Source organism: Notechis scutatus, chromosome 2 (genome assembly GCF_049901735.1).
Source record: "Notechis scutatus isolate UNSWTSFEM ecotype Mainland chromosome 2, rNotScu1.2, whole genome shotgun sequence".
In the NCBI taxonomy this organism is placed as follows: Eukaryota; Metazoa; Chordata; class Lepidosauria; order Squamata; family Elapidae; genus Notechis; species Notechis scutatus.
Genome location: NC_142010.1, coordinates 22,454,440 through 22,482,231, shown reverse-complemented (window position 1 = coordinate 22,482,231; position 27,792 = coordinate 22,454,440). Strand labels below are relative to the sequence as shown.

Genomic DNA, 27,792 nt, shown 5'->3' with positions numbered 1-27,792 from the left:
TCCCAGCTGGTTTCTCACAAGCCATCAATAGGGGAAGTCAGATTTGCTTAAAGATTGTGTGATTTTTTTAACAACCGCAGTGATACATAGTAAGCATTCACATTGTGGATTACAATAATTAGATATAGTACACAGAATTTGTTTACAGTTGTCTGAGCTGCTTAATTGTTTCTGGTGTTTGCTTTTAATTTCCTTGCTTTATCTCAGTGACCTGTAGGCAGACATGTATGTATAAGGTTTTAGACTAATCATTATCCAATACCCAAGTCAAGGTTTTATTCCCACAACGTACATGCTAGTCGTTTCGGGCTCTAGGGGGTGGTGCTCATCTCCGTTAAAAAGCCAAAAAGCCAGCGCTGTCCAAAGACGTCTCCGTGGTCATGACTAAATGCTGAAGGCGCACAGGACGCTGTTACCTTCCCACCAAAGTGGTTGTCATACCCCTGTTGGAGACTGACTCCAAGGGAGGGGAAGAACAGCCAACAGGGAGTGGAAATGTGGCTCCGAAGGCTATGGAGGAGGCTGGGGAAGGGCACAGGCTGGCTGGGCAGTCAGAGGAAGACTCAGGCCCATCCCCTCTCCATCCTAGGGCATGCAGGGAGCAGAGGATAAGGGAGAGGTGTGAATGGCATGGTCTATGGGGGACGAAAGGGCCTTGATCCTCTTCATGGGCTGCAGCTGTGAGAACTGGTTAAAAGGACGGACATGCGTATGGGCCAGTGCTGGAAACAAAGCGTGGAAATATCTCTAGTCTGTCTTTCTGAGTTTGGTGTCCTTCCCCAGTGTGTTTTCCGATATCTGTGGACGTCTTCAAGTCCTTATATTGCCTGGCTCCCTTAATTGCTTCAGTGTAGTTTGTGTTGTTTTTACTCTTTATAATTTATAGGCATTTTTAGTTTAAACGGCATTTCCTCCTTTTCGTAACTGCTTGTGGGGGAGTTTTTTTGTCTCCAGTCAAGGATATTTGGAGCTTTGAAGCAAAGTGAAAGAATAAAAGGGGCTTCACCTGTATTTGTGTCTATGTTTACTTTGTATCCCACCCTGGGTCACCACAGTGATCCCTATTTTTCTACATGCATTTTTACATGCTTTTGAACCGCTAGGATGGCAGAAGCTAGGACAAGTAATGGGAGCTCACTCCATTATGCAGTGCTAGGGATTCGAACCGCTGAAATGCCAACGCTTTCTGATCGACAATCTCAGCGTCTTAGCCACTTAGCCACTGAGCCACCACGTTCCTCGCATCCGTAAGTAAAGGACTACCTGTAATTTTCTATCCTAAATTTAGCACAAGGGTTTTTGTTTGGGTCGTTGCAAGCACTAAAGCGATTTTCCTGTGTTGTAGCACCTCAATCTCTGTTTATGCGGATCCGAAAGTAAGCATGCCATCAGTTTCGTTCAGAAATCCTTAGGCATTGTTGACTCTGCTGTGTCAGTGAACCCAATGAATGTCACAATAAACAGTCACAGGCACTCTAGAAGAGAGCAAAGATCACCACATTGGCCTGGAGACTTGCAAAGCAGTGAAAACGGGGAAAAATCTACATGACTTATGTTTTGATTTCCACTGTTCTTCTAAAAGTTCATTCTATTTTATTTTTGTAACAACCTTGTAAGGTTGATTAAGCTGTTCCAAGTTGGATTCAGTCAACTTTATGGTTAAGGAGGATTTGAAGCTATATCTCCTAATCAAAATCTATACAGGTAGTCCTTGACTTACAATAGTTCGCTTAGTGACCATTTGAAGTTACAACAACACTGAAGAAAGTGACTTGTGACCATTTTTCACACTTATGACTGTTGAAGCATCCTTCTGGTCACATGATTTACATTTGGGTGCTTGACAAGTAGGTTACACATGTGATGTGATCACCATTTGCAAATTTCTGACAAGCAAAGTCAATGGGGAAGCCAGATTCACTTAACAACCGTGTTACTAATTTAACCACTGCAGTGATTCATTTAACAAATGTGGCAAGAAAAGTCGTAAAATGGGGAAAGATTCACTTAACATATTTCTCACTTAGAAGCATAAATTTTGGGCTCAATTGTGGTTGTAACCTGAGGACTAATTGTAATCACTTCTTGAAAGTACATAAATACAGATAGTCCTCGATTTACAACCATTGGGACCTTCCCAGCAAACTTCCAGCAAACAAAGTCAATGTGTGAAGCCAGATTTGCTTAATGACTGCCTGATTCCAGGGATGGGATTCTACCGGTTTGGACCGGTTCTATAGAACTGGTTGTTATGATTCTGCGCAGTTCGGAGAACCGGCAAATTCTCCCCCTGGCTGCCCCCGCCTCTCTCTGCCCAGTCAGTCCTTATCGCACATGCACAACATCGCTGACTACATTCTTCCCTGCCCAGTCACTCCTTAAGGTATTTTTTTCCTTCCCGACTATCAGCTATTCCTATGATCAGCTGCACCGGGATTCTCCTCGCTTACTTACTGCTTCACCCAAGAGGCTTCCCCGAAGCCCAGGAAGGCAAAAAATGGAGGGGTGGTGCACCCCCTCCCCCACGCTCTATTTTTTGCCTTCCTGGGCTCCAGGGAAACTTTCTGGGAGCAAAAATGCCCCCCCCCACCCGAGGCTTCCCTGAGGCCCAGAAGGTCTTCAGAGATGACATCTTGGCTTATGGAACATGGTCCCTAGAGAATCACAGCTGGCTCCCATATTCATGTATTTTTAGCCCCAAGTAAAGGCCCCTTCCCCTTGCCCCAGGAATTTCACTTGGTCCCCATTCAGTTTAAATTTTAAACTTGCTCTTCCTAAGACACCAACATGATCAATTGTATGTTTGCTTTGCCAGTTATAAAGTTAATCAAATCAACTTTGATTAATTAAAGAAAGAGATGGGATAGCTTTCTTTCTGGAGTGGCATTGTCCAAATAGGAGCTCTGTAGATATGCTAGCTTCAGTTCCCATAATTTCCTAGCCTGTAAGGCTATTGTACCTGAAGGCTGGGGAAATTGTGGGAATTGAAATCTGATACCAGCCAAAGGCATCTGCTTGGGAAAGGCTGCTGAGGATTTATTTCAAATGACAAAATGGCAGTAGGGTTAATGTTCAAACATAATGCAGGTGGTGTCCACTTGCCTTCACAGATCCTGAAGCAATGGCGTCCTATTTTAAGAACATCATATACTCTGACAAGGAATGGGAGCTATTAATTTTGATTAGGACTAGGAGAAACTAAGCGCCTTTAGCCACTGCTGCACAATAAGCTACTGCTGAGCACATAGGAGCCTAACATCACAACATCAGCAGGCCGATTTGAAATGCTAATGATTAACTCCTATCATATTAATTACCTAATATGAAGTCTTGGGGGACATTTATTGTGGGGGCCAGCGGGAGTGTTTGGTTTTTAGCCCTGCCCATTGCAGAAACTTTCTTGTTGAGGAAAATTAATTACATAGCAGCATAAAAATCCATTAAAACCAACACAATATAAAATACAATATAAAATTAATTACATAGAAGCATAAAAATCCATTAAAACCAACACAATATAAAATACACTGCACTTACCCAAAGTCAGCTGTCATAGAAAAGATTTGCAGTCCTCCAGTCAGGCAAAGACATTGGCTTCCATGAGAACAAAAACCTCTCTTTACAGAACCACAAAGAAAAATTAATTTGTTAGAAAAGCAGACTAAAATGCTTATTGTTTATAGGGCTGTTGTGAATCATGATGTTTTCTGTACTCTGAAAAACACAGCCATTGTAAATAATGGTTTACCACAGCCTAGAATCCATGTTTGGCGTTACAACTTGATCTGAATAAAAATGTGCTTTAGAATTCTGTTAAATGAATCCTGGGATGGATATTTTGTTTTGTCCTAAATGAGGGGCCTATATTTATAAACCAACAAATGAGGTTTATATTTAATATTTTCATTGTCCTCACTGAACAGGTATAACCAACTTTCTAAAGCAGGCCTGGGCAATCTTTTGGTGAGCTTAAAGTTACATTTGTGGGAAGGAGCGGCCATAAGGCCTGAGGAGATTTAGTTGAAGGAGAAGGTCTCAACTCTGCCTTTTCTTTATTTTTCTGGTTAGGCACAGAGACATTTGCTGGGTTTTGCCTGCTTTACCATAAGGTTGGGCATCTCCAACCTGGGCATCTTCACCTTGTGACTTCGACTTCAAGAATTCCCACTTAGCATGGCCATTGATGAGAATTCTGGGAGCTAAAGTTTAAACAGGTTAGTTAGGAGGAATGAATTATGCAAAGCTGTTTTTTTAGGTTTTACATTATAGTTTTGTGGTCTTTGTCACTGCAAAAAAAAAAAAAAAAAAAAAGGCAGGAAACCTTGTCATCAATATTCTACAGCTTGGCCAGAAAAAGTTGGAGGTGGTGTGCAAAAAGAATATATAAAGTTTGTCTCTTCCAATTCTTATTATTCTGTTAAAAAGGTAAAAAAAAAAAAGTTAAGATGGCCCCTTCAACCACACAATCAATATCCTGCCCATTTTTACATGTTTTGTGTATGTCTACTTTATCTGGCCTTTTCTGGCCACGTACTGCATGTTATAAATTTCAACCCAGCATCAATTGCCCATTGCCTCAAGCCATCTGAAAGAACATTGTAATTGAAACATTTAATTACTCTATGAAATAAAAATGTTTTCAAGGTAAGAAGAATATATAAATCTGTCTTGAAATATTTGGATGAATATGCTTAATGAAACATTGATGATAAAAGTTGCCAACAATGTAATGTCTGCATTTCATACATTGCGTTAAAGTCTGTTGGCCTTTATTTACTATGGTTTGTGTACACAGACTGTTTAGTAAGCCAATATTTATGGCTTAGCCTGTTGTGTAAACCCAGTCAATTGCTGGGTTAAGGGGTTAAGGCATTAAACTAAGATCAAAGGTTGAGGTTCACTGATGGCCATGGAAATCTACTGGATGGTGTTGGGTTAGTCATTTTCTGAGCCTTTCTCCATTACTCATTCTTGAATCTGCAGAAAAATACTGTATGCTGGCATAGCATTAGTTGTTTCCATCAATGATCCCTCTTGTATCTTTGTCCCCAATCACTTGACTTCCCTCCCAAAGAATAGTGGCAAAATCTATGCTTGAAGGCTGCCCTTCGGTGGTTTCAGTATGAGAGGGATGCTATTCTAACACTGATACTTCTAAGCACAATTTAAGGCCATCTCACTTCCTAGCTGGGAAAACGTATTTGGGGCTTAGAGTATGTTGGGGGATAGTGTTCCTGGGAAATGACTGTGCTATCAGAAGCAGCGTGCAGCAGCAGCCAAAAAAGCTAATGCAATCCTAAATTGCATTAACAGAGGGATACAATCAAGATCAAGGGAAGCACTAATACCACTCTATAAAGCCTTAGTAAGACCAGACCTAGAGTACTGCATCCAGTTTTGGTCACCACACTATAAAAAGATGTTGAGACTCCAGAAAAAGTACAGAGAAGAGCAACCAGGATGATTAGGGGACTGGAGACCGAAACATATGAAGAACGGTTACAGGAACTGGGCTTGGCTAGTCTAGTGAAGAGAAGGACCAGGGGAGACAGGATAGCAGTCTTCCAGTATTTTAAGGATTGCCACGGAGAGGAAGGGGTCAAGCTATTTTCTAAAGCACCTGAAGGCCAGACAAGGAATAATGGATGGAAACTGAACAAGGAGAGATTTAACCTGGAAATAAGGAGAAACTTTCCGACAATGAGAACAATCAACCAATGGAACATCCTGCCCTCGGAAGTTGAGACCATCACTTGAGACCTTCAAGAAGAGATTGGACTGGCATCTGTCAGAAATGGTGTAGGGAATCCTGCTTGGGCAGGGGGTTGGACTAGATGACCTATAAGGTCCCTTCCAACTCTGATTATCTGTATCTGTATCTGTAAGGTGTAATGGAATATTTTCTCAGACCCACATTTCTTATAGCAGGTGTTTTTGTAGGGAAAAATGGTAAGAGAGAGTGTACCATTAGCCTCCTGAAGCATCTGAAGGTGAGCAGAACATAAATGTATCTAATTATTTCAGTTTTTAAAAATCCCTTTATGACAGGTAATCCTCAACTTATGACCACAATTGAGCCCAAAATGCCTGTTGCTAAGCAAGACAGTTTAGTGAATTTTGCCTCATTTTATGACTTTTTTTGCCACAGTTGTTAGTGAATCATCGTACTTGTTAAATTAGTAACACAGTTGTTAAGTGAATCTGCGTCCCCATTGATTTTGCTTGTCAGAAGTTTGTAAAAGGTGATCAAGTGACTCCAGGACACTGCAACCATCATAAATACATGCCAGTTGCCAAGTGTTAGGGATAACATTGTTTACCCTAACTGTTTTGGGTAAAAATAATAAATATGGTATCATGGTTTGTTAGTTAAAGTGTGTGTAACTTTAACAGCAAGAATGTAATTAAGGGTGTGGTTGTAAAAGCACTATATATGAAGTGAGGCAAATGCAGCTCTCTCTCTCTCTGGCTTACTGATCCCTAATTACTGGATGGATTGATGACTGCGTTCTTGTAGGAGTGTTGATATTTCTCAACGGAGAGAAAATAAAGATTGGACTGATTTATTGTAAGTGTACTGACATTTGCTATTCAACACGGACTTTGCAAATAGAGTATCCCCGACAAGACTTGACTAAAATTGATATATGACTAATGGACTGTTACATACGACTATGCTATAATTCTTAAATGGAATAAACTATATTTTTGATAGGACAAGCGTATCTGTATTTTTACTGCGTGTTAACTAGAAAACTTATCTCACACATTTACCTGTCTTCCTATCTGACTTCGCTGTACATTCTGTTTAGTTTGTTTTCCTTAACACCCGTTGGGGAATCCAGGCTTAACACCAAGTGTCCAAATTTTGATCACGTGATCATGGGGATGCTGCAGCAGTCGTAAGTGTGAAAAACATAAGTCACTTTTTTCAGTGCCATTGAATAGAATAGAATACTTTATTGGCCAAGTGTGATTGGACATACAAGGAATTTGTCTTGGTGTAAATACTCTCAGTATACATAAAGAAAAGGTACATTCGTTAAGAATCAAGAATCATAATGTACAACACTTAATGATAGTCATAGGGTACAATCAACAATCAAATCATACTAGGAAAAAATTGTAAAAAAATTTGTAAAAAAAATGTAACTTTGAATGGTCACTAAATGAACTATTGTAAGTCAAGGACTACCTGCACTTTATAAGTCAACTCAAGATAGCCAACACACCTAATATTCCTTCCTCTCCCTGTCTTCATCACAACAACAATCCTGTGAGGTTGGTTGGGCTGACCCAAACCCAGCCTGCTTTTATGTCTAAAGTGGGACTAGATCTCACAGCCTCCTGGTTTATAGGCCAGCATATACCAAACTGGCTTTTTTAATTTAAATCGAATGAGTGAGTGAATAAATAAGAATATATTTAGTCTGCCTGGTATGTACTGTACATAAAAACCTTGTAAGAATAATCTATTTTCTGGATATGTGCGTGTGTTAGTGATTTCTATGCACACTATTCCCAAAGACTCTGAGCACCTTACATCTACTAACAAACAATGAATTAAATCACATTTACTAGTAAAGAAATAATTAAAACAGTGGTTACTATCCTGGCTCATACAGCTTGTGAAAACCTATTGTTAAAAATTTCTGGAGTTTTGCAAGCCACTGAGAGTCCTGCCTCCCAGTGCTCCAATCAGCTGTTTGGTGGGGAGTCATGCAGCACATTAGTGACAATGGAGCCGGCCAGTTATCAAACATTTACCCCTGGTTAAAAACAAGGAGCTTCAGCTTAATGCATCACCAAATTAGTATCTCTTCCATTACTCTTACTTGTTTTTGGTTCAGAAGAAAACCTGGATATCAGTTAGATGAGATTCAAAAAAAACAACACATTTGAGTCCTTCTGAAATATCAAGGATTAATCGTAAGAGATTTGCAAGGAAAACTGAATTTACTATGCCAAGCTCAATATCCTGGCTGAGTAAGAATTTACATTCACATTCGATAGAACTACTTTGAAAAACATTGATTTAAACTGCACATGTTGCTTGATTTACAGGGTTTCTAGTAAAGGACCAGGAAGTCTCACAGGTGCTTAGCATTCAAGCCATAAATTGCTCCAATAAAATCTACTTGTATTCCTTTGCTTAGGGAAATAACTACAATTTTAGTATCTGATAAACGTCACCAGAGAGCATGGTCTTTGCCTGTGGCAGTAACAGATGTGTGAGTTCATATCCACTAGTGTGGAATAGCAAGCAACCTGTTTTTAGTCCACATTTTGCAGTCACAAAGTTGAATGAAACAGAACAGTTTTCTCCAGTTTTAGCTGGGCCCAGTCATAGTCCCTCAGGACACCTGTTGATTAGCAGTGATTTGTAGCATCTTATTCAGCTTTTCCAGATGGCCACATTTAAAGTGCCATCCATCAGTCTCTGTGCTGGCCGAAAAATATGCCAGCATTAATTGTACTGCCTCGATTCTAACAAGGCTGACAAACGATGCTGACCTTATGCGCCTTGACAGACAAAGTTTAGGAAAGAATTTTATCCAATTATTTTCCCTCTCCAATTTATTGGCAGGAAAATAGCGATCTTCTCCTTAACCCAGGATGGAGTGAAACTAGGCAAAGGTTGGCAGTTGCTCAGAACCACAGCTTTAGTCACTTGTCAAGCTGCTCAACTAACAGATCGTAAGTGCAGAGGGATGCACAGGATGAAATGGATAAGGTGGCCCCAGTTTTCCTGCTTGGTGCAATCCCTCCTCCATGGCTGTTGATCCATCAGGCTATTTCTGAACACAAGTATAGCCCTCTTCTGAAAGGGTGCTAAACCTGTGTCTAAAAATAGCCTGGCTAATCACAACCACAAAAGAGAATGAGTTGGGGTGTGTGTGTGTGATTTTTTCTTCTTCTCCTCAACTAGCACTTCAACGGAATGATAAAAAGTCAGCAAAGAATCCAAGCCAGTGCCATCCAAGCATCTTGAGATGGGTTGATAGCAATGAGCCCTTGACTACAATTGAGCCCAGAATTTCTGTTGCTAAGCAACCCAATTGTTAAATGAGTCTTGTCCCATTTTACAAACTTTCCTGCCACAGTTGTTAACAGAATGGAATGGAATGGAATGGAATGGAATGGAATAGAATAGAATGGAATGGAATGGAATGGAATGGAATGGAATGGAATGGAATAGAATAGAATAGAATAGAATAGAATAGAATAGAATAGAATAGAATAGAATAGAATAGAATAGAATAGAATAGAATAGAATAGAATGCTATACTTCATTGGCCAAGTGTGATTGGACACACAAGGAATTTGTCTTTGGTGCATATGTTCTCAGTGTACATAAAAGAAAAGATACATTCGTCAAGAGTTAAGAATCATAAGGTACTACACTTAATAGTAGCCATAGGGTACAGTAAGCAATCAAATCATACTAGGAAACACCCCAAACATCTGAATTTTGATCACATGGGGATGTTGAAAAGGTCGTAGGTGTGAAAAGCGGTCGTAGGTCATTTTTTTGGTTGTAACTTCAGTCACTAAATGAATGGTTGTAAGTCAAGGACTACCTGTAATGACCAATCATACTAAAAAAAAAAATCTTTGGAGGATATAATGACTGTCTGCGAAAGCTACTGTAGAAAGCTGTGGTACAAAACACGGTACATTAATGGTGGCTGAATCATTCAGATCCCAAGACAACAGCAAAGCACATAAAACCATAATACAGGTGGTCCTCAACATATGACTACAATTGGCTCCAGAATTTCCATTATAAGTCATTGTGGTTGTATATCAATGGTCATAAGTGCGAGGACCAATCACAAGTCACTTGCTTTAGTGCTGCTGTAAGTTTCCACAGTCACTAAATGAATGGTTGTAAGTCTGGGACTACCTATAAATCATTACTGAGCAATTGGCTTCAGAAGGACACTGCGAGTGCATGAGAATCCAAAATCCCTCCAAATACAGCAGCTCCCAAGAATATAGGATAGCAAACAAAACAACAAAGCTGTCTTACTCACTTTGCTAATGCACACCACTATGCAATCATTTGCTTATCCGTGGTTTGTTGGATAACCAGAATCGGCAGGTTTTCATTCTGTGTTTTTTAAGCCATATAAGCAGGCAAACCATATAAAAATTACAGGTAATCTTCAACTTACAACCACAATTGAGCCCAATTTTTTGTTGCTAAGTGAAACATTTGCTAAGTGAATTTTGCCTCGTTTTATGCTGTTTCTTGCCAAAGTTGATAACTGAACCACTGCAGTTGTTAAGTTAGCAACACGGTTATTAAGTAAATCTATAAGACTTTGTAAGAAGGGCACAAAAGTTGATCACATGGCACTGTCATAAATATGAGTCAGTTGCCAAGCATCTGAATTTTGATCATGTGACTATGAGGCTATTCTAACAGTGTGTGAAAAATGGCCGTGTCACTTTTTTCGGTGTCGTTATAATTTTGAACAATCATTAAATGAACTGTTTCAAGTTGAGGATTACTTGTAGTCAGTCTCTACTTCTACAACACTATGGAGTAGAAGTGTCTTTCCCAGGACCCTAAGCAGAGAAGCAAAGGGAATATGGGATGCTCCCTTCTCTTTGTTCTCTCTGCTCTCCACCTGGGAAGCAGCAGCAACAGGAGAATCCAGAAAATGAAAGAGCAGGGAAATCAACAGGATTAACAGAGTTGGAAGGGACCTTGTAGGTCATCTAGTCCAACCCTCCTCCCTGGTCCAAGATGGAGACCCTACATCATTTCTGAAAGATGGCAGTCCAGTCTCTTCTTGAAAGCTTTCAGAGATGAAGCTCCCACCATTTCTGAAGGCAAATCTGTCCCATTTGGTTGATTGTTCTGGCTGTCGGAAAAATTCTCCTTATTTCTAGGTTGAATCTCTCCTTGATCAGCTTCTATCCATTATTCCTTGTCTGGCCTTCAGGTGCTTTGGAAAATAGCTTGATCCACCCACCCACCCACCTTCTGACAAGCAAATATCTTGCTGGTCACCAAAAAGGCAGCAAAAGTGTGGAGCGGTGGGTCATTTCTCTTTCCCCACAAAGCAAAGGGACGACCCAAGACCAGAAGAGCAGCCAAGGAAAGGGGGGGGGGGTTGTCCCAGCGGGGAAGAGCCCGATACAGCTGGGCGTGGCTTCACCGCAGGGGGCGTGGCGGGGTCAAGATCGCTTTCCCAATCCCGGAGGCTTCGCTGGGATTCCGGTCTCCGCTCCGGGAAAGGAGCGGGGGGAGGAGATCGCTACAGTTGCGTTTCTTTGCTTCTGGTTCGCCAGAGCTTTGCTCGTTGGTCATCCCGGGCTCAAAGGCGCCGCGATGTCCTCCGTGCAGGTTCTTTACCCTCCCAAGATTCATCACAGCATGCTTAACGCGGGATGCCTCAAAGATGATCCGACTCAGGGTAAGCGTCCCACGAGACGGCGGGGGGAAACCGAGGGGCTGGGGATCGCTTGCTTGGGGAGGTGTTTTACAACCCCCCACACCGGTATTTTGGGGTGTGCACAAAATTGTTTCGATCCTATCACTAGTTCAGGGGAGCAAGGACAGGCTCGATCCTTCCTTGTAGTGGACGCTCGACCACCACTTTCGTCCGACTACCTTCAAATTGTCCATTGGTTGTGGGATTTGGGGGGGGGGGGCTCCCACCAAAAGTTCTGCATGTTCGGAGGGGGGGCGCTTACAGTGAACAGAGGGGGCTTCCCTTATCTGCACCACGACCTTGTATTGGCTTTAATTTAGCTGTCAGGATTTCCCCTGCAGTCTTGGGACCTGTAGTTTGGCCAGGAGCGCTGACACCCCCTCCCCTTAAGTGAACTACAGTTCCCAAGATTCTATGGGGAGACGGAATGTCTTTTAAATCCAGGTAGTAGTTGTGTCTCTAAAGACCCTTACCCAAGTGCTTCAGCTGGGAGCTTGGTGACACCATGGGCTGCAGCAGTAGATAGATAATGGCCACTGAACAGCTTCCTTCCTCAACTTGGGTAGGCTTTCTGGTAGTTGTGATCTCAAAACAATTTGAGACCATCAAGATGGGGAAGACTGGGTGGATTGAGTTTCTTAAATGTCAACAATCTAGGGGCCATGGTATTCCCCTCCCCCAAACGTTTAAATCTGGTTGTGGTTTGTGTAAATGCCCCCCTCTTCTATCTTTTCCTTCACCCCAACTTTTGTAACTTTTGATATACTTGCTAAGGATTTCCAGTGCAAGCTATATTTGATGCCTGAATATGGTTCATTTTAATAGCGGTTTTTCCCCCCCTTGACTAGACTACCGACACCATTCTTAACAAAGTTTGAAGACCAGTGCTGAAATATTTCCATCGGGTTGCTTGTTGCCAAGTGTGAAGGAGACTGTGGTATTCTAACTCAGTGCTGACTCCTGTCAGCAGCTGCTAACTTTGCAAGCTTTTTAGCTACCTCCTTTGAGGTTTATACTGTAGTTAACTTTCTCTAAACCAGTATTGGACTACAATTCACATCCCTCAAAGCCACCAGGACTGACTGGGGATGAGAGTTGTGATTTCTCTAGCAGGCTATTAAATCTGGTTTAAATCCAGATTAGGTTGGATTGGTTAAAATCTATGTAAGTAGCAGGTTTTCACAGCTCAATGAATTGAGTGGTGAGAGCAGAAGTGGACACAAAATGTGCGTTTGGACTCTTTCTATGTTTGGGATCTTGCTCCTATTTGGTTTTTAATCTTTTGTTTAAAATGAAACAGGAAATTGGGATGCGGAGTGCAAATAAAAATCTGTATGTCACATTTATTTGCACCAATACCTTTGGATTCTTCAAAAACCCCATTGGAGAACCTCCTTGGCACTGATTCTCCTTCTGTTAATTGTTTTATAAGTGGTCATGTCCATCATGCCACAGATTTCATAAATAGGCAAGGATCCCATGATGGCTACTTTGTGAATGCTTCCAAAATTCCAAATATACCCATTGACATAGAAAAAGCACTTATTTTCTGACATTGGTGGGTTTACGCCCAGCAGTTGCAAAAAATAAAAATAAAAAATAGCAGTTTACTGAAATGTATACAGGCAGACTTTTAAGGAGAAAGCTGGAGATACTTAAATTTGTCCTTTTTGTATAAGTGTGCAACATAACCATATTTATAGAAGAGAACCTATGAGCTTAAGATTGAACTATGGTGCTTTCTTGGTCTTTCCTTGCAGATGTTTCATTACCCAACTAAGTAACATCATTTGTGCTAGTGAGTGTGGAGTTTCCTCCCTGTTTATATACAGTAGTTTGCCCTACTGGCATTAGTGGGAGTACATTTTTTTTTCCTTTGGTAGTCCCTTGATTAGGGTATTGTTTTCTGCTGGATTGTTTGTTTGGTATGGATAAATATATTTCCAAGTGGGGCATGGCTTCAATCATGGCTTACCTGCCCAGATGCAAACTTTGCCCTCTTCCGCTCCTTGAATGCCACTGTTGCCAACCAATTTATAAATAGATATCCTTAAAAATGAACTCTTCTTCTTTAAAGCAATCCATATGATTGCTACGATAAGCTTTGGTGGGCTTTGATGGGCTTTTGGGTTCTATGGATCGTGCTAGAATGGCTTGAAATACATAAATATGTATTATCAGATAAAGAGCTACTCACTACAGAGGAAAAAAGGTGGTCAAGTCAAAAACAAAGAGGCATGTGATTTGTCACTCTAAAACCCAGAATCATATGGAACTGGACTGCCAATAAATATTGTATTACATAGTATTTGTATATTCATAAGGGTATTTTATAGACAATACATTCACACAATCCACTATATCATGTTTTTTAATGTTACTGTGCAGTTTAAAATATAGATCCTGCCACTGTTTAAGTTTCATCATTAAGCTGTTAGCTTATTGCAGTTAAGTTGGGCTGAGGGAGAGAAGGACTGGGCCAAAGTCATCCAGCTGCTTTTGTGCCTAAGATAGGAGTAGAACTCGCAGTAACCCAGCTTCTTTGGGCCAGTCACTCTCTCTCAGCCCAACTCATCTCACAGGGTTGTTGTTTTGGGAAAGAATAAGAAGAGTAAGGAAGATTGTATGTTCATCACTTTGAGTTATTTATGAAAATAAGATGGGATATAAAACAAATATTTTTTTAAAAACCAGACATCTCAATAATTCTAATTAAAATTGTATACATTAAATGGCAATTCTTTTCCTGTTAATGAGGAAATAGAGTTGGGATATAGTGCCTGATCTAAAGCCATCAAGCAGATGACAGCAGAAATATATTTGCCACTATGCTTCTTTTGATGTTTCTAGCTTATATGCTCGCATCTGTGAGTAAAGCATTGTAAACAAATGTCTTTGCAAGATCCTCTTGACCGACATAGAAAACTTGCTGGAAACAAATCTCATTCTATATTTACCTTCTTTTCACATCTGTCAGGATAAAAAAAAACCTGTTTTGTTTGCAGTTTTTTTGATGGCCCTTCTAAAGTTATGTGTCACTGAAAAAAACGTGTAATACAGTAATGTAGCAACCCATTTTCAGTCAAGGTTGCTCTCTTGTCCTTGTGACAAAATTGTTCCTCCTCTACTCCACACTATCCTTTTTAAATGACCTTTTAGGATCTACTTTTGATCCTGGGATGACGTAGAGCTAGCCAGTACTTTGGCCTGACAACACTGTTTCACATGACAGTTGTATTCTCTATCCTCTCCCGTCTCCCCATTTCCCAGCAACAGAATCTCTCACAAAGTACACAGTAAATAAAAGTGTCTTTTTGGCCAGAAGGCAAAGAAACATCTTGTTCCTCCACATCCATTGTGCAAGATCCTGTCCAAACTCCCACCGCAATTACTCCCACCACAATTTCTCTCTTAGTTTGAGCAAATAGTCCTACTTCATACTAACCTCTCGACCACGTCATTTATAGCTGGAGCTCCCTGACTTAAGGGCAACTCCTGCATTCCTAAGAATTTAGCTAAGTCTCATAGCAGTTTATACTTTGAGGCTTATCTTTGTCAGCTTGTGTTGCAGGAAAGTGAAACCAAACTAGCAGACTCTACTGAAAGAGACAGGAAAGGTGACGTACCTGGATTAGATTGTTGAGGGAGTTTTCATTTGTTCACTAATCAAAGGTTTTTTTAAAGTCAGTGTCTCACACACTTCACTGTTTGTGTGTTAGCAGGGTTATTTTTTTTCAACGGAATCATTTTAAAAATATGTAAGTTTTTCAAACTGTAAGCATCATTACCAAGCCAAACTGTGCTACAGTTCAGCCTGGTTCTGTCACATATGCTGACACCCATGTAGTTTCAGCAGGAGTAAAATGCAATTAAGATGTTGAAAAGATGAGGCAGCAAAATGCTGGGTGAAAAACAGACAAGCACATATAAAAAGATTAAAATGTTTGTATTTCCTAAAAAGATTAAAAAGTAATTTCCTTGTTTTTCACTAAGGTATTTTGGCCTTGGGATATTAGAAATATACTAACCCTATACAAGCTAAGAAATGAAGTCAATAAGAACCTGTACCTAAGAAACTGAAATTTGAAATTAAGCAGCTTCACCTTTGTTTTTACAGGATAGTTGAATTAGCAGCTGTTCTTTCTCATTTAGATGTAGAAAAGGATTTTGTTTTGTTTTGTTTTGCTGTTTGTCAGATCAAGACCTTGACCAGGCTGCCACACTATTTGTTAGTAAAGGCTGTATCAAACAGGAAAGATTTCTTCTAACCCAGCCATGGGGAAAGGGCCTCCTAGACCTAGAAGACTCAAGGTCTCAGCTATATGTTTAATCTGAGGTTATCCCAAAGGTGCTTTTTTTCCAAGAGGCAAAAGAAAAACCAGGAAGCCCAGTTGCCTCTTGAAAAAGCACCTTTCGGACAACCATGACCTGGATGACTGATAATCTCCATAGACATTAATGTGAGGTTAGTCAGTCCGTAATTAATATCTGCATTGATGTTTGCAAAAAAAAATATATATGTCTGTGGAGAACAGGGAGGAGGGCCTGTGGCCTCGTTTTATATAATCTAAACAGGCCCCCTGGAATGGGCAAAAGCAAGCCAAAAAAAAAAAAAAGTATAGACGCGCTTTTTAATGCGTTCGTCTGAACGAGGTACAGGAGTTAAGTCCACACTACAAATCCACCAACTCTGAACACTTTCCTAAACTTGGCGTGCTCTTCCTAGTCGGCAGTTACTAAGAGTTACCAGTTACCTTTAAACTAGCAAGGAAAGGTACAAAACGCGAAAGAGGCTGCGGGACCGGTGCAAGGCCAATAAACCGCTTTCCCCTCTTGCAAAAAAAACCCCAAAAAACTTCCAGCATTATTGCTACGCCGGTCGCTCCCACGTGGATAAACAAGCTGCGGGCGGCGGCGGGAGGGGGGGTTGGGGGGGGAAGAATTCTCGCGCGCCTCTCCTCGATTGGCTAGCGCCGCGCGCCGCGCTGTTTTCCGATTGGTTGGAGTCACTTTGCGTACCCGCCCCCCCCCCGGGGAAGGCATTTTTTTTCTCCCTCCACCCCCTCCTCTTTCGCGAATTTTGCCGACTGTTTTGGTCTCCCTCGGTGTAGATTAGACTCGGCCGGCTTGGCCATTATAAAACTTTTTAAGGTTCCCGTCCTCCGATTGGCCGAGCCCTTCCTCCTCCGTCATGCGGCTCGCCTTCCCATTGGCCAGGGTGGTCGTGGAGTGGGTTAGCCTCGTAAAAAGGAAGGAATTTCCTCCCCCCCCCCGGGCTCGCGTGGTTGAAGGGGCGGGGCGCGGGCTTTTAAAACTTGATTGAGGCGGGAGCGGGGGGCGTCCCGCTGCTTTGGCTGGCCATGCTTGTGGCTCAGGGACCCACCTGCCACCGTCAGGGTCCTGAAGGGCCGCTGGCCCCGGACGCCGTGCAAGAGGAGCCTGGATGCTTAGGTACCCCAGCGCAAGGCAGCACGTGTGGCAGCGGCACCAGCCCGGGCGCCTTTGTGAATGGGGAAAAAGAAGAAGAAGAGGAGGAGGAGGAGGAGGAGGCGGCGGGGTGGCTTCCCCGGCACGACTCACCCGGCTTTTTCTTCCCTTTTCTCTCTCTGCAGGGAAGGTGGCCTTGGAGACGCGCTACCGCCTGGGAGCGCTGATCGGGAGCGGCGGCTTCGGCACCGTCTACGCGGGGACGCGGCTCAGCGACTCCCTCCCGGTGAGTGAACGTCTGAGCGGCGGGTTTGCAGGCACCGGGATGGAGAAACCGCGTGGAGAGAGAGAGAGAGAGAGAACGGGGAGCCTCCTTCGCGCGGGGTGGGGGAAAGGGGGCGGTGAGGCGGGCTACTCCCGAGCCCGCCACACCCATCAGTTCTAACTATCGTGGTTAATGGTAAGTGGGAGGAGGTCGAAGCCTATCTAGATAAAAGGCGGGGTGCGCCAGGAATTAGCCATCCTCTCCTCGGCGGGGTTTTACAGTAAATTTGGGAGGGGTCCACAAAGCGCCACAGCATTTAGATATTTCCAACCCCCTGGTTAAGGACGTGATGCCTTTTTTTGTTTAAAAAAAGAAAAACCGTGATAAAAAACACACACACTCTGGAGCATATATTAGTAATTGACTCCTGCTGGTGTTTTAAGCTGAGTTTAAGGGCTTTTTAGACCAGGGGTCTCCAGCCTTGGCCACTTTAAGACTTGTGGACTTCAACTTCCAGAATTCCTCAGCCAGCATAGTTCCAGCATAGCTGGCTGGAGAATTCTAGGAGTTGAAGTCCACAAGTCTTAAAGTGGCCAAGTTTGGAGACCTCTGGTCTAGACTGACAAACATAACTGTGGCATAAGCGTCTCTGGAGGATAGAATGGTTATAACCCAATTTCCTGAAATGCTTGAAAATGGTGTTATTTTGACCCAAGAGGATGATTGAAGGGGGTTCGAGAAGATGGACTTTTGGAAAAATGCAGAAGTGGATAATTAAGCTGTTGACCTAGTTAACTTATTTGAGGTGTGCAAATTGGAAGGGACAAAGTTTAATTTGGAGTATGGGTGGCGGGAGGAACATGCCTGTTGCTCCTACTGAGAACACCTGCTGCCTCTTTTGTGGATTTGCACAGCTTCCCTGGATTTTGGGAAATACACATTTGCTTTAAGGTGTTTCCCTAATGGTGCTACCCATGTCTCCACATTCATTCAGAATCCTATTTTGTCCTTTGAATTCTGCTTTAAATAAATTGGGGCTTAATACATATTAATAAATTCATGTAGCATAAGAATAACTCTTGTATGTTATAGTTCTAGACTAAGGCTTCATAAAACATGGTGACTGTGGTTTATTCTGTTGTGCTTAATATGGTATGTGCCCAAGTTCCTAATTGGATACATTATGTAGGCCCAGAAAATGGATTAATTCACTAACCAAATTAGAATCAGTTTGGTCTAGTGGTTAAGGCACCAGTTTAGAAACTGGAAGATACTCAGTTCTAGTTCTATTACAGGTATGAAAACTAACTTGGTGACCTTGGGCTAGTCTCTCTCAGCCCAATCCCCTTTTCAGGATTGTTATTGTGGGGAAAATAGGAGGAAGAAGGAGTATTAGGTACGATAGCCACCCTGAATTATTTATAAAAATAAAGGTGGGAAATAAAGAATTAAAATCAAATCGAAATCATATACACAAAAGGATATTGTAGCTGCCAGTTCTTTAGCTGGCCTTCATACACGTTTGTTCTTCCCAAGAACCTATGATTTTGTATGGGAGTTTTTAACTTTATAATGTTTAAATTTTTATGATGTATTATTTGAGCCGCCCAGAGTTACTGTGTGACAAGATGGGTGGCTAACACATTTTACAAAGAAATGAGTAATCTATACTTAGATTCACAGTCAAAGACTGATGGAAACTTAATAATTCAAGTCCTAAGAATTATTGTAGCATCTGAGGTTATAGGCATTCCAAGCAGGGTTGAGGGGAGTTGGGAAATTAGTGCATTCAGATCCGATAAATTCAAAATTTCCAAATATTGAGAGAGCCCTCCAAGGGCTCCAATCACAATTGCTATAGCAATAGATTTCTCTTTCTGAAGGTGATCAATACATATGACGTACCGAATGAGGATGCTATATATAAATCATACATCATACACCAAAAATGTGCATACATGCCTAGGGTTAGGCATGTAGAGTTTTTCTTGTTTGTGGCTGGGCATCAAAAGGCAGCTACAGTTTCCATCAATTGTTTTCTGGACTAATAAGAAAAACTAGTGACTTTGATTGAGGGGGAGAGTTAAACAATAGACCGCCCAGCAAAAGTTATTCCAATTGTTAAATTATTAAATTTCTACTGATGGAATACTAAAACAGAACATTGCTTGCAACTTCTGTACAAATAGGGAACTTTAGATTATAGACAATCTTTACAAGGTAGTGAAAATGGCATCCTGTGTTGTAGACCACAAACAGTGATGTCATGGACAGCATCACAGGTCTTCTGCAGCTGTGGCACCTGAGTTCCATGCCTGTTAAAAGTATTTGTGAGAGAATCTATAACTCTGAATAGGAGATATTTTGCCCAATGCCAAAGAGATTCTTTCAGTATAGTATATTACAAAAGTAGTCCTTGTTTAGAGACAACAACTAGGTCCTGCAATTTGGTCGTTAAAAGTGAAGTGCTTGCTAAATGAAACTGCAAGCGTGCATATGATCTTTAGATTTCCGTTGCTTTACAGACCTGTAAAGGTCGTAAATGTGAGGAGTGGTCGCAAAGTTATTTTTCATCACTATTCTAATTGTGAAACAAGGTCTGCCTGTATTCGTTTTTGAAAGTAAAGCTGAACAGAACACAACTGGAAGGGACCTTGGAGGTCTTCTAGTCTAGCTCCCTGATCAAGTAGGAGAACTTATACCATCTCAGATCAGCCTCTTTTAAAAAAAAAAAAAAAACTCCAGTGATGAAGCACCCACAATATCTGAAGGCAAACTGTTCCACTGGTTAATTGTCCTCACTGTTAGTTTCCAACCATTGCTTCTTATCCTGCTCTCTGGTGCCTTGAATAATAATTTGACCCCCCCTCTTCTTTGTGGCAGCCTCTCAAATACTGGAATACTGCTATCATGTCCCCCTTAATTCTTCCTTTCTTTCAGCTAGCCAGACCCAAAACCTGCAGCTGCTCTTTATATGGTTTAGTCTCTTTAGACTTTTGAGCTCTTCTCTGAACCTTTTTCAAAGTCTCAACATCTTTTAAGTAGTATTCCTCTTTGAGAAGAACTGTAGTTTATACTGAGAAAATTCAACCTTCCGCCAGCTTTCGAGAGGCATGAGGAGAGCTTGTTATAAAGGGTGCTGGTGGTTTTCAGGGTCTGGATTAGATACCATGGTGGGTTGTAGCAAAGTTTGTTCTAAACCTGTAAAGATTGCCTTTTTAAAGTTTGCTAATTTTTCTTCTTTCAGGTGGCTGTTAAACATGTTGCCAAGGACCGAATCTTGCAGTTCCACCATATGGTGAGTGTTCCTTCCATGTTGAACATTTTTGCAGTTAAAATCTTGCAATACCCTTTGCTGTTTGAGAGCTGTGGCAAACACTCTTATCAGTTTCAATTCCTGTCCTTCTCTAGAATGGCACTCTCATCCCTCTGGAAGTCCATCTGCTGAAGAAAGTTTCGTCCCCAGGTTGCCGAGGTGTCGTCCGTCTTCTGGATTGGTTTGAGCAGCCTGACTCGTACTTCATTGTTATGGAGCGACCGCTTGTTTCTCAGGACCTGTTTGACGTTATCACAGACCAGGGGCCACTCCCAGAAAATGTGGCTGCTGGTTACTTTCAGCAAGTGGTGGAGGCAGTGCGCCATTGCCATCTGTGTGGTGTGTTGCATCGAGACATAAAAGACGAAAACATCTTGGTAGACCTTCTGCATGGTGACTTAAAGCTCATAGACTTTGGCTCAGGTGCATTGTTGCGGGATACTCTATACACAGATTTTGATGGTGAGTAGAGACTGTAGTTGGCAGGGAGAAGGAAGGGAACGTTTGCATGTCAGAAAAGACAAAGCCTTTGTCTGAAACAACCGTGAGGTAGAGGCAGGAATGGGATCCGACCGGTATAACTACCGGTTCTGTCGCTCTGCGTTGCGCACGAGTCGCGTGAGTGCAATTTACGACCTGCTGAGCTGCCTGGACAGCTGAGCAGAGCTGCGTGCAAGTGCGCAGCGGTTGAAAAAGCACTTTTTTCCTGCTTTTTCAACCGCAACTGTGTCGTGCAAAGCAGCTGGGGTTGAAAACTCAGGAAATAAAGATCAGATAAGAGCCCGGGCGGGCGGGTAGGCCAAAACAGCAGCAGACATAGAACCAGTTCTATGTATGCTCTCTGTTTGCTGCTTTTCATAGCAACCGGTTCTACAGAAGTGGACAGAACCGGTAGAATCCCATCCCTGGGTAGAGGGCCCAAGGGGGTCTGTACAAAGCAATTTTCTATGGAAGACGAAGAAGACAAGGAAGCCAATATAATAGCTAACAATGGCTTATGTCTCTCTTAAAATAGCTTTCCTAAACCCAGTGCCCCTGAACTTGATGTAACCATTTGGCTGGAGATTATTGATATTGAAGTCCAAAATCCATAGAGGATATCAGGTTCAGAAAAGCTGGTCTTGAAAGGTGACACAGAAAGGTTTCTGGTTACAAGAATTTCAGAAAGTTGGTAGAGAGAGACAGAAGAGCTCTTTGGTTTTTTTCCTAGCTCAGTTCTGGGCTAATTAACTAAATCCTCCTTTGAACTCATGCTTGATTTCTGAAGACTTTATAGACATTTTTAGCAATAAGTAGATGATGTTATTTCTTTCTGGATTTTTTTTTTTAATTTTCAGTTTAGCCAGGACCCTTGATTATTCTCTAGTGGCCTCCTTTATCTGCTTAGCCTCACAATTGCTTCCACCTGCTGAAGCCCTCAACAAATAAGAAAAGCAAAACATGTTCTGTGTGTGGAATGAGTAGTTATATTGATAATTAACATGAATGCACAGAGGAGTTCTAAGGCCGTACTTGCTACCTTTTCGTCAGCAGAACTATGCCCCATCTATTATTCATTGGACATTTATAAGGAAGAGATCTTTCTATATAGAAATTTTGTATGTAGACTTGCATTCGAAGTATGGGCCAGGATATGCACACAACTTTACAATGGATTGGGTTCAATTCCAGTCATAGCATTCCTGTTTGTTCCCTAAGAACTCCATGTGTCTCATCATATGTCTCAGGACCTCAGGAATGTTGTTTTGTGCTAGATAACTACTTTCCAGAGCTCTCATATTTTGAATTCTTTTGAAAAGTATGTTAAAGGTAAAAGCAATTTGATCCTCTTCTTAAGCTCTTGTTTTAGATTAAGAGTGCCCATTGTTGTTTTTTTAAACAAACTCAGAGGGTTAGGCATTTTTTCAGAATACTTTCATCTCCCAAATATGTGCCAGTTACTCTTTTGATTCATTGCACCCTTTCAATTTTCACATTTTGAGGAAGCAGAAATTCTACGTGCTAAGTGTACAGCTGATATATTCATACATTAATTCTAGTATCCCAGATTCTTAGCAGTGTCTGCTCCCATATAGTATTACAAATGAGAGAGGAAATCTGTCTAGCGTATGCTACTGTAAAGTGTTGATACAGGTTTTCATGACTGTTTTCTCCAAAATAATTATTTTACAAAGGGTATTTTTACACAGAAAAAAATATTAATATTTTTAATATTGTCTATGCTTGCAGATAGAATAACTTATATAGAGGAAAACTGAGCATTGTCAACTGTTAGTCTGAACACGATGGCCTGTCTACTCTTGTCTTACAAGAATTTTTTAAAAATGCCGTTTACAAGCATTTTATTCTGAGGAAGTCTCTTTGGGCATCGTTGTCAGCTATTCCTTTCTCTTGCTACAGGCACCCGGGTTTACAGCCCCCCTGAGTGGATAAAATACCACCACTATCATGGTGTGTCTGCCACAGTGTGGTCCCTGGGTGTGCTGCTATATGACATGGTATGTGGGGACATCCCTTTTGAACGTGATGAGGAGATCCTGCTTGGAAAACTCCATTATCACTGTAGGATAACCTCAGGTGAGCATTGCTGTGAGCTTAGGCCAAAGAATATGTCTGTCAGATGATGGGAGTCTTTTAGGCTCATGTCACAGGGCCCAAATGGGGGCTGGTCTAGTTATCTGGCTTTCTGTTGAAAACTCCTTTTTTTTTTTTTTTTTTGGTGACAGTTCTGGCCAATATTCTTTGCCTTGTCTAGTTTTCTCTTCCTCTCCATCTCTCTCTCTCTTTCTCTCTCCCTCTCCCTTCTTTACTTCCTATCAGTAGCTCCTGGCAATTGGCTGAATTACTCCAACAGCTTTCTTGGCAAGATTTCAGAAGTGGTTTGCCCTTGTCTCATCCTTCCTAGGGCTGAGAGAGACAGGCTGGACCAAAGTCACCAAGCTGGCTTTGTGCCTAAGGCAGTACTAAAAATTCATAGTCTTCTAGTTTTTAGCCTGGTGCCTTAGCCACTACACCAAACTGGCTTTTTTCAGTAGTAAATTGGCCATTTCCCTGTAGAGGTCTTTTTGTACACCATCGGAAAGCAAGATCTGATTCCATTGTACAAAAGTTGGTATGTCATCCTGCCCCCCTCAAATACTCTTAAGTGGCTGAAATAATGAGGCCCACACCCTGCAATCAAGCAGAGTCCAGCTAAAGTGAATTATTGTACCAATAAAGCACAATAAAAACATAAACTAATAAAATTAAAGGTGATTTTGACCCTCATCAGCACATAAACGTACCTGGAAACATAATGTTCTTACTGTTTTGTTGAGCGGGGTTGTCCTGCATGCCTCAGAAACCTCGAATAAACTATTTAATCATGTGGGAGTTGCCCCCCCAAAAAGGACTGTCTGTTCCCCCGCTTCAGCTCCTTCACCCCATATTGTGATGACCTTTAGAACCCTCGTTTCAAGAAGAACATTTTGGACCAGTACAACTTGGGCAGGAGAGGCAATCTTGAAGACCCATTAGACTTAAGAACCAAACCACGTAGAGCTATGTGGGTTAAGGCTAGAACTCTGATTGGAACCCATAAACGTAATGGCTGCCAATGAATACTTAGAATTTCACAGTGGCTTTGAATGTGGAAATGTTAAGGATGCTTGACAAGCAGTTGTCATTGGATGGACCAGTTTACTGAACGAATTTATGAGTAATTTACCCTCAGGTTTGGTTAAACAATGTAATCAATTCATAGATTTTGGCTGTGGGAAAGTAGGTACGCTTTGTCTAAACGGCACAACCACTGCTGTTTTAATGATGTAAGCCTTGTCAAGTGGTTTGCCCACAGGGGTGATGCAATTTCAGTAATTGTTTGCTCCTTTGATAGATTGCCGCCACTTGATTGAATGGTGCCTCTCGTTAACACCAGAGAAGCGACCTTCCTTGGAGCAGATCTTGGCTCACCCGTGGATCCTCACGTTCTTGGAACCGAGCGGACGCAAAGTGCAGCAGCCCATCACCCACAAAGGTGGTACTAGCCTGCGGACAGAATAGGGGCAGCCTGTCATACAAGGAGCAAAGGATGTCATGGCTTCAAAGGACTGATCTAATCACTGTTTCTTATTCCTGCTGATTAGCTGAGCGGGAAATTGCCAATGGGGGCAATTTCTGAAATCCTAATGGTGTGGCACTAATCCTGCCCAACTGACTAGACAATGGGGCTGCCATGTGGCCCCTACACAAGACAACAGAGACCAAGGGGTAATGTTTTGTTTACACAAGGACTCTGCCTGGCCCTGCGTGCTGGGAAAGGGGCAGAGACTGGCACCAGGCAAGCAGTTTATATGATTTGTACAACTCAGGACCCCAACCTCCTTGGGGCAGCAGGATCGACTTCATTTTTATGTAACGTGGATATATATGCTTATGTCTCTGCAGGTGGCAGCTTATTTATTTAGCATAATATTCCATTGGGGGGGGCTCTTTTTTTATGCTGATGCTAAGCGTTTACCTGCTATTATTTTGAGTGTTAAAAAAAAAAATTTTTTTTCTCCAGTGCAGCCCAAAACTGACTCGAAAACCTCTCCCCACTTTAGCTCCATATATCCATTCCTGTTCAGCCATTCCAAGTCTGAAACCAAGTTGACTTCTCCACTATTGCTCTAATTTACATGGGGAACGAAATGAAAAGTAAATACCTAATCTCATTCAAAAAAGTATAAAAGTTCATCCGTAAACAAGGGCAAGGTCGGGGTGTGTGTGTGTTAATTGAACCTCTGGAAAAAAAACAACTGGCTCCAATCTTCTTACAAGAACCTCAAATTTTGTTCACATTCAAGCCAAGCTTTCATTCCAAAGAAAATGTACTTTTTCCAAAGATGCTGGCAGAATCTTGCAGTTCTAATGGTTTTAAGAGTCCTGAGTTTCTTGTCTGAAGTTCCTGATAGGATTCTTGCCTCTTCTCATAGATCTTTCATCTGAGAGACTTTGGATATGAATGTGAATGGCCCAGGTTGTTCCTTATCCCATCTCTTCAATTTTAGGCATCCCGTGTGATGGCTTGCAAGTACAACTGAGATGTTGGTTAATATAGGGGAAGTCTGGTGCCATGGGTGTATTTTTAGCTTTGGCAAATATCTTTTCATCTGTTGATTTTTCTGGACCTCCCTTCTCCCACCCTTCCCCCTCCTTTTTTTTGTTTGCCTTAGAAACTGGGGGTTCAAAAGAGGAGGCTTTTGTGTTTACCCTTATATTCACAAATTAGGCCAAAGTACTCTTAATATTTGAGTAAGAACTTGTGTTCTGAAAAAGTAGCAGCAAGAGCCTTTTTTTTTTTTTTTTTTAAGAAAACTTTGGGTTACATGGGGTTCTCAGTGATTCCCCATCTTTTAAATGGAGGTCAAAGCCTTCTCTTAGCCAAATTTATTTCTCTGGTTGTTTTGTGTTCTGGTCTTTCCGCTTAGTAAAAAGAGAAGGGCACTACATCCCCAAGCAGTTAAGACTGACAGTAGATCTTTGAGTTGAAGATTCAAGTTGATTTTCACGCAGAGTTATCAGTCATGGTCATGTAAACGGGACTCTGCCAACTTTGGTCAGCTGAAAGGAGTGCTTGCCACAAACTTGCTTGTCCTGAATGAAGCAGGTGGGATGATGAGCCTGCTTGAGAATCCAAACTTAACTAGCATGCTGAGAATCCAAACTTAACTAAAAACAGGAATATTTTGCTCTAGCTCCCCTCTGGGAAGGTAAACAAGACTCCACTTTTTAATCTGAATCTTAAAAGACATCTGGAAAACAAAGATTTAAGTGCTGAGTGTCTCTGAAGTTCATATTGACCTTAAAATAGTGTCTCCTTTCGATCTTTTCCTGGCTGGGCTAAAATATGAATTTGTGGTTCCCTGTATCTCCACGAAGCTGAGCAGTCTTAAATTTCTGTCTATTAAACACAAATATTGTGCCTCTGAATAACTAAATGGGTGCTGGATCAGATGGATATGCAAAAAAGGGAAAATCTGCAAAACTGGAGATCCAATCTGGGATATTACCAGCAACAGTTTCTAAACCTGCTGCCGCTAGCAATTATAACTGAAGAATATTTATACGCCAGTTCAGGTTGTTACTTTATATTTGTGGACTTGTGTGTTTTGTTACTACTGCCTCTCATGTACATTTATGCAACCACATAACACAGTGCCTCGCCCTTTTGGGCCCCAGGATCTACAAAGCCCAATCTGGGTTTAAATAAACTTTTATAAGAAAAAGAGTTGTTCCTCTCATGTGCGCTTGTATTTGGGGGGGGAAATATCCATTGAGTGTCCATGGGTTTAAGATCAATAGATCTCTTCGCTGATTCAGTGCTTAGTTTCAGAACTTTTATATTTGTAAAATCTTTTATCCTCTGAAAAATGTAAATAAGCTTGAGAGCAAAGGATAGCTACAGAAGTCTGCCATGGTACATGCTTTTACATCCTTTGTACTTTGAAGAATGTTCAAAGTAAATTTAAAATATAAATGATAATGCATTTTTTAAAAATCTTTGAAATAACTACAAAAATAGCAAAATATGCAGAGAAAACTCTGCTTAACTGTTAGTGATAATATATGAGGTTATACAGTAGTTAATGGTTGATGGTTGGCCCATCAAAAGTCCTTAAGATAAAAGTCTCTTTTTTGTCATTCAAAGCAGTTTGGGTGTGAATATGCATTGGATCTATTATACTAAATCTCTTGGCTTATCAGACATATCAGTTGGATTTATCCAAATCTTAAGCCACAAACAGATGCTAAACCCCCTAAGGGCCACCTGGGTTTGGTTTGATTTTGGAACATCCTGGAGGGCTTTTTTGCCAAATTTCTTCAGCAATTCTTTAGCTGGATGCTTGGATCTACAAAGATGTATGATGCCTTGTAAATTACCGGAATTGTTGCTACCAATTTAATTTTAATTTATATTTATTTGTATACTGCCTTTATTATTTTTACAAATAACTCAAGGCAGTGAACATATCCAACGCATCATCTTCCTCCTGTTTTTCCCACAATAACAACCCTGTGAGGTGAGTTGGGCTGAACTGGTCCAAGGGATATCCACTGGCTTTCATGGCTAAAACAGGACTAGAACTCTGGTCTGTTTTCTAGCCTGGTGCCTTAACTGCTAGACCAAACAGGCTCCTTATCAAAGTCAAAGTCTGATTATCAGTTTTCCCTCAATCATGCAAAATATCCATCTATATACACTGCTCAAAAAAATAAAGGGAACACAAAAATAAGACATCCTAGATCTGAATGAATGAAATATTCTTATTAAATACTTTGTTCATTACATAGTTGAATGTGCTGACAACAAAATC

General features: G+C 41.4%; 1 protein-coding gene and 1 long non-coding RNA gene across 2 annotated transcripts in view; one reads left to right on the top strand and one right to left on the bottom strand.

Annotated features, from left to right (window-relative positions):
- LOC148131919 (uncharacterized) overlaps positions 1-3,613 on the bottom strand; it is a 94,558-nt gene extending 90,945 nt beyond the window's left edge. The window contains exon 1 of the long non-coding RNA XR_015747453.1: positions 3,538-3,613. This is a non-coding gene — a long non-coding RNA (uncharacterized LOC148131919). The remainder of the gene's footprint in view (positions 1-3,537) is intronic.
- A 7,568-nt stretch (positions 3,614-11,181) lies between these two features.
- Positions 11,182-26,705, top strand: LOC113421987 (serine/threonine-protein kinase pim-1-like). Its single transcript, XM_026682651.2, has 6 exons — positions 11,182-11,429; positions 17,060-17,160; positions 20,387-20,437; positions 20,551-20,917; positions 22,856-23,032; positions 24,330-26,705. The coding sequence occupies exons 1-6, from the start codon at positions 11,345-11,347 to the stop codon at positions 24,494-24,496; spliced, it is 948 nt and encodes a 315-aa protein (XP_026538436.1). The 5' UTR covers positions 11,182-11,344; the 3' UTR covers positions 24,497-26,705.
- Positions 26,706-27,792: the final 1,087 nt, after the last annotated feature.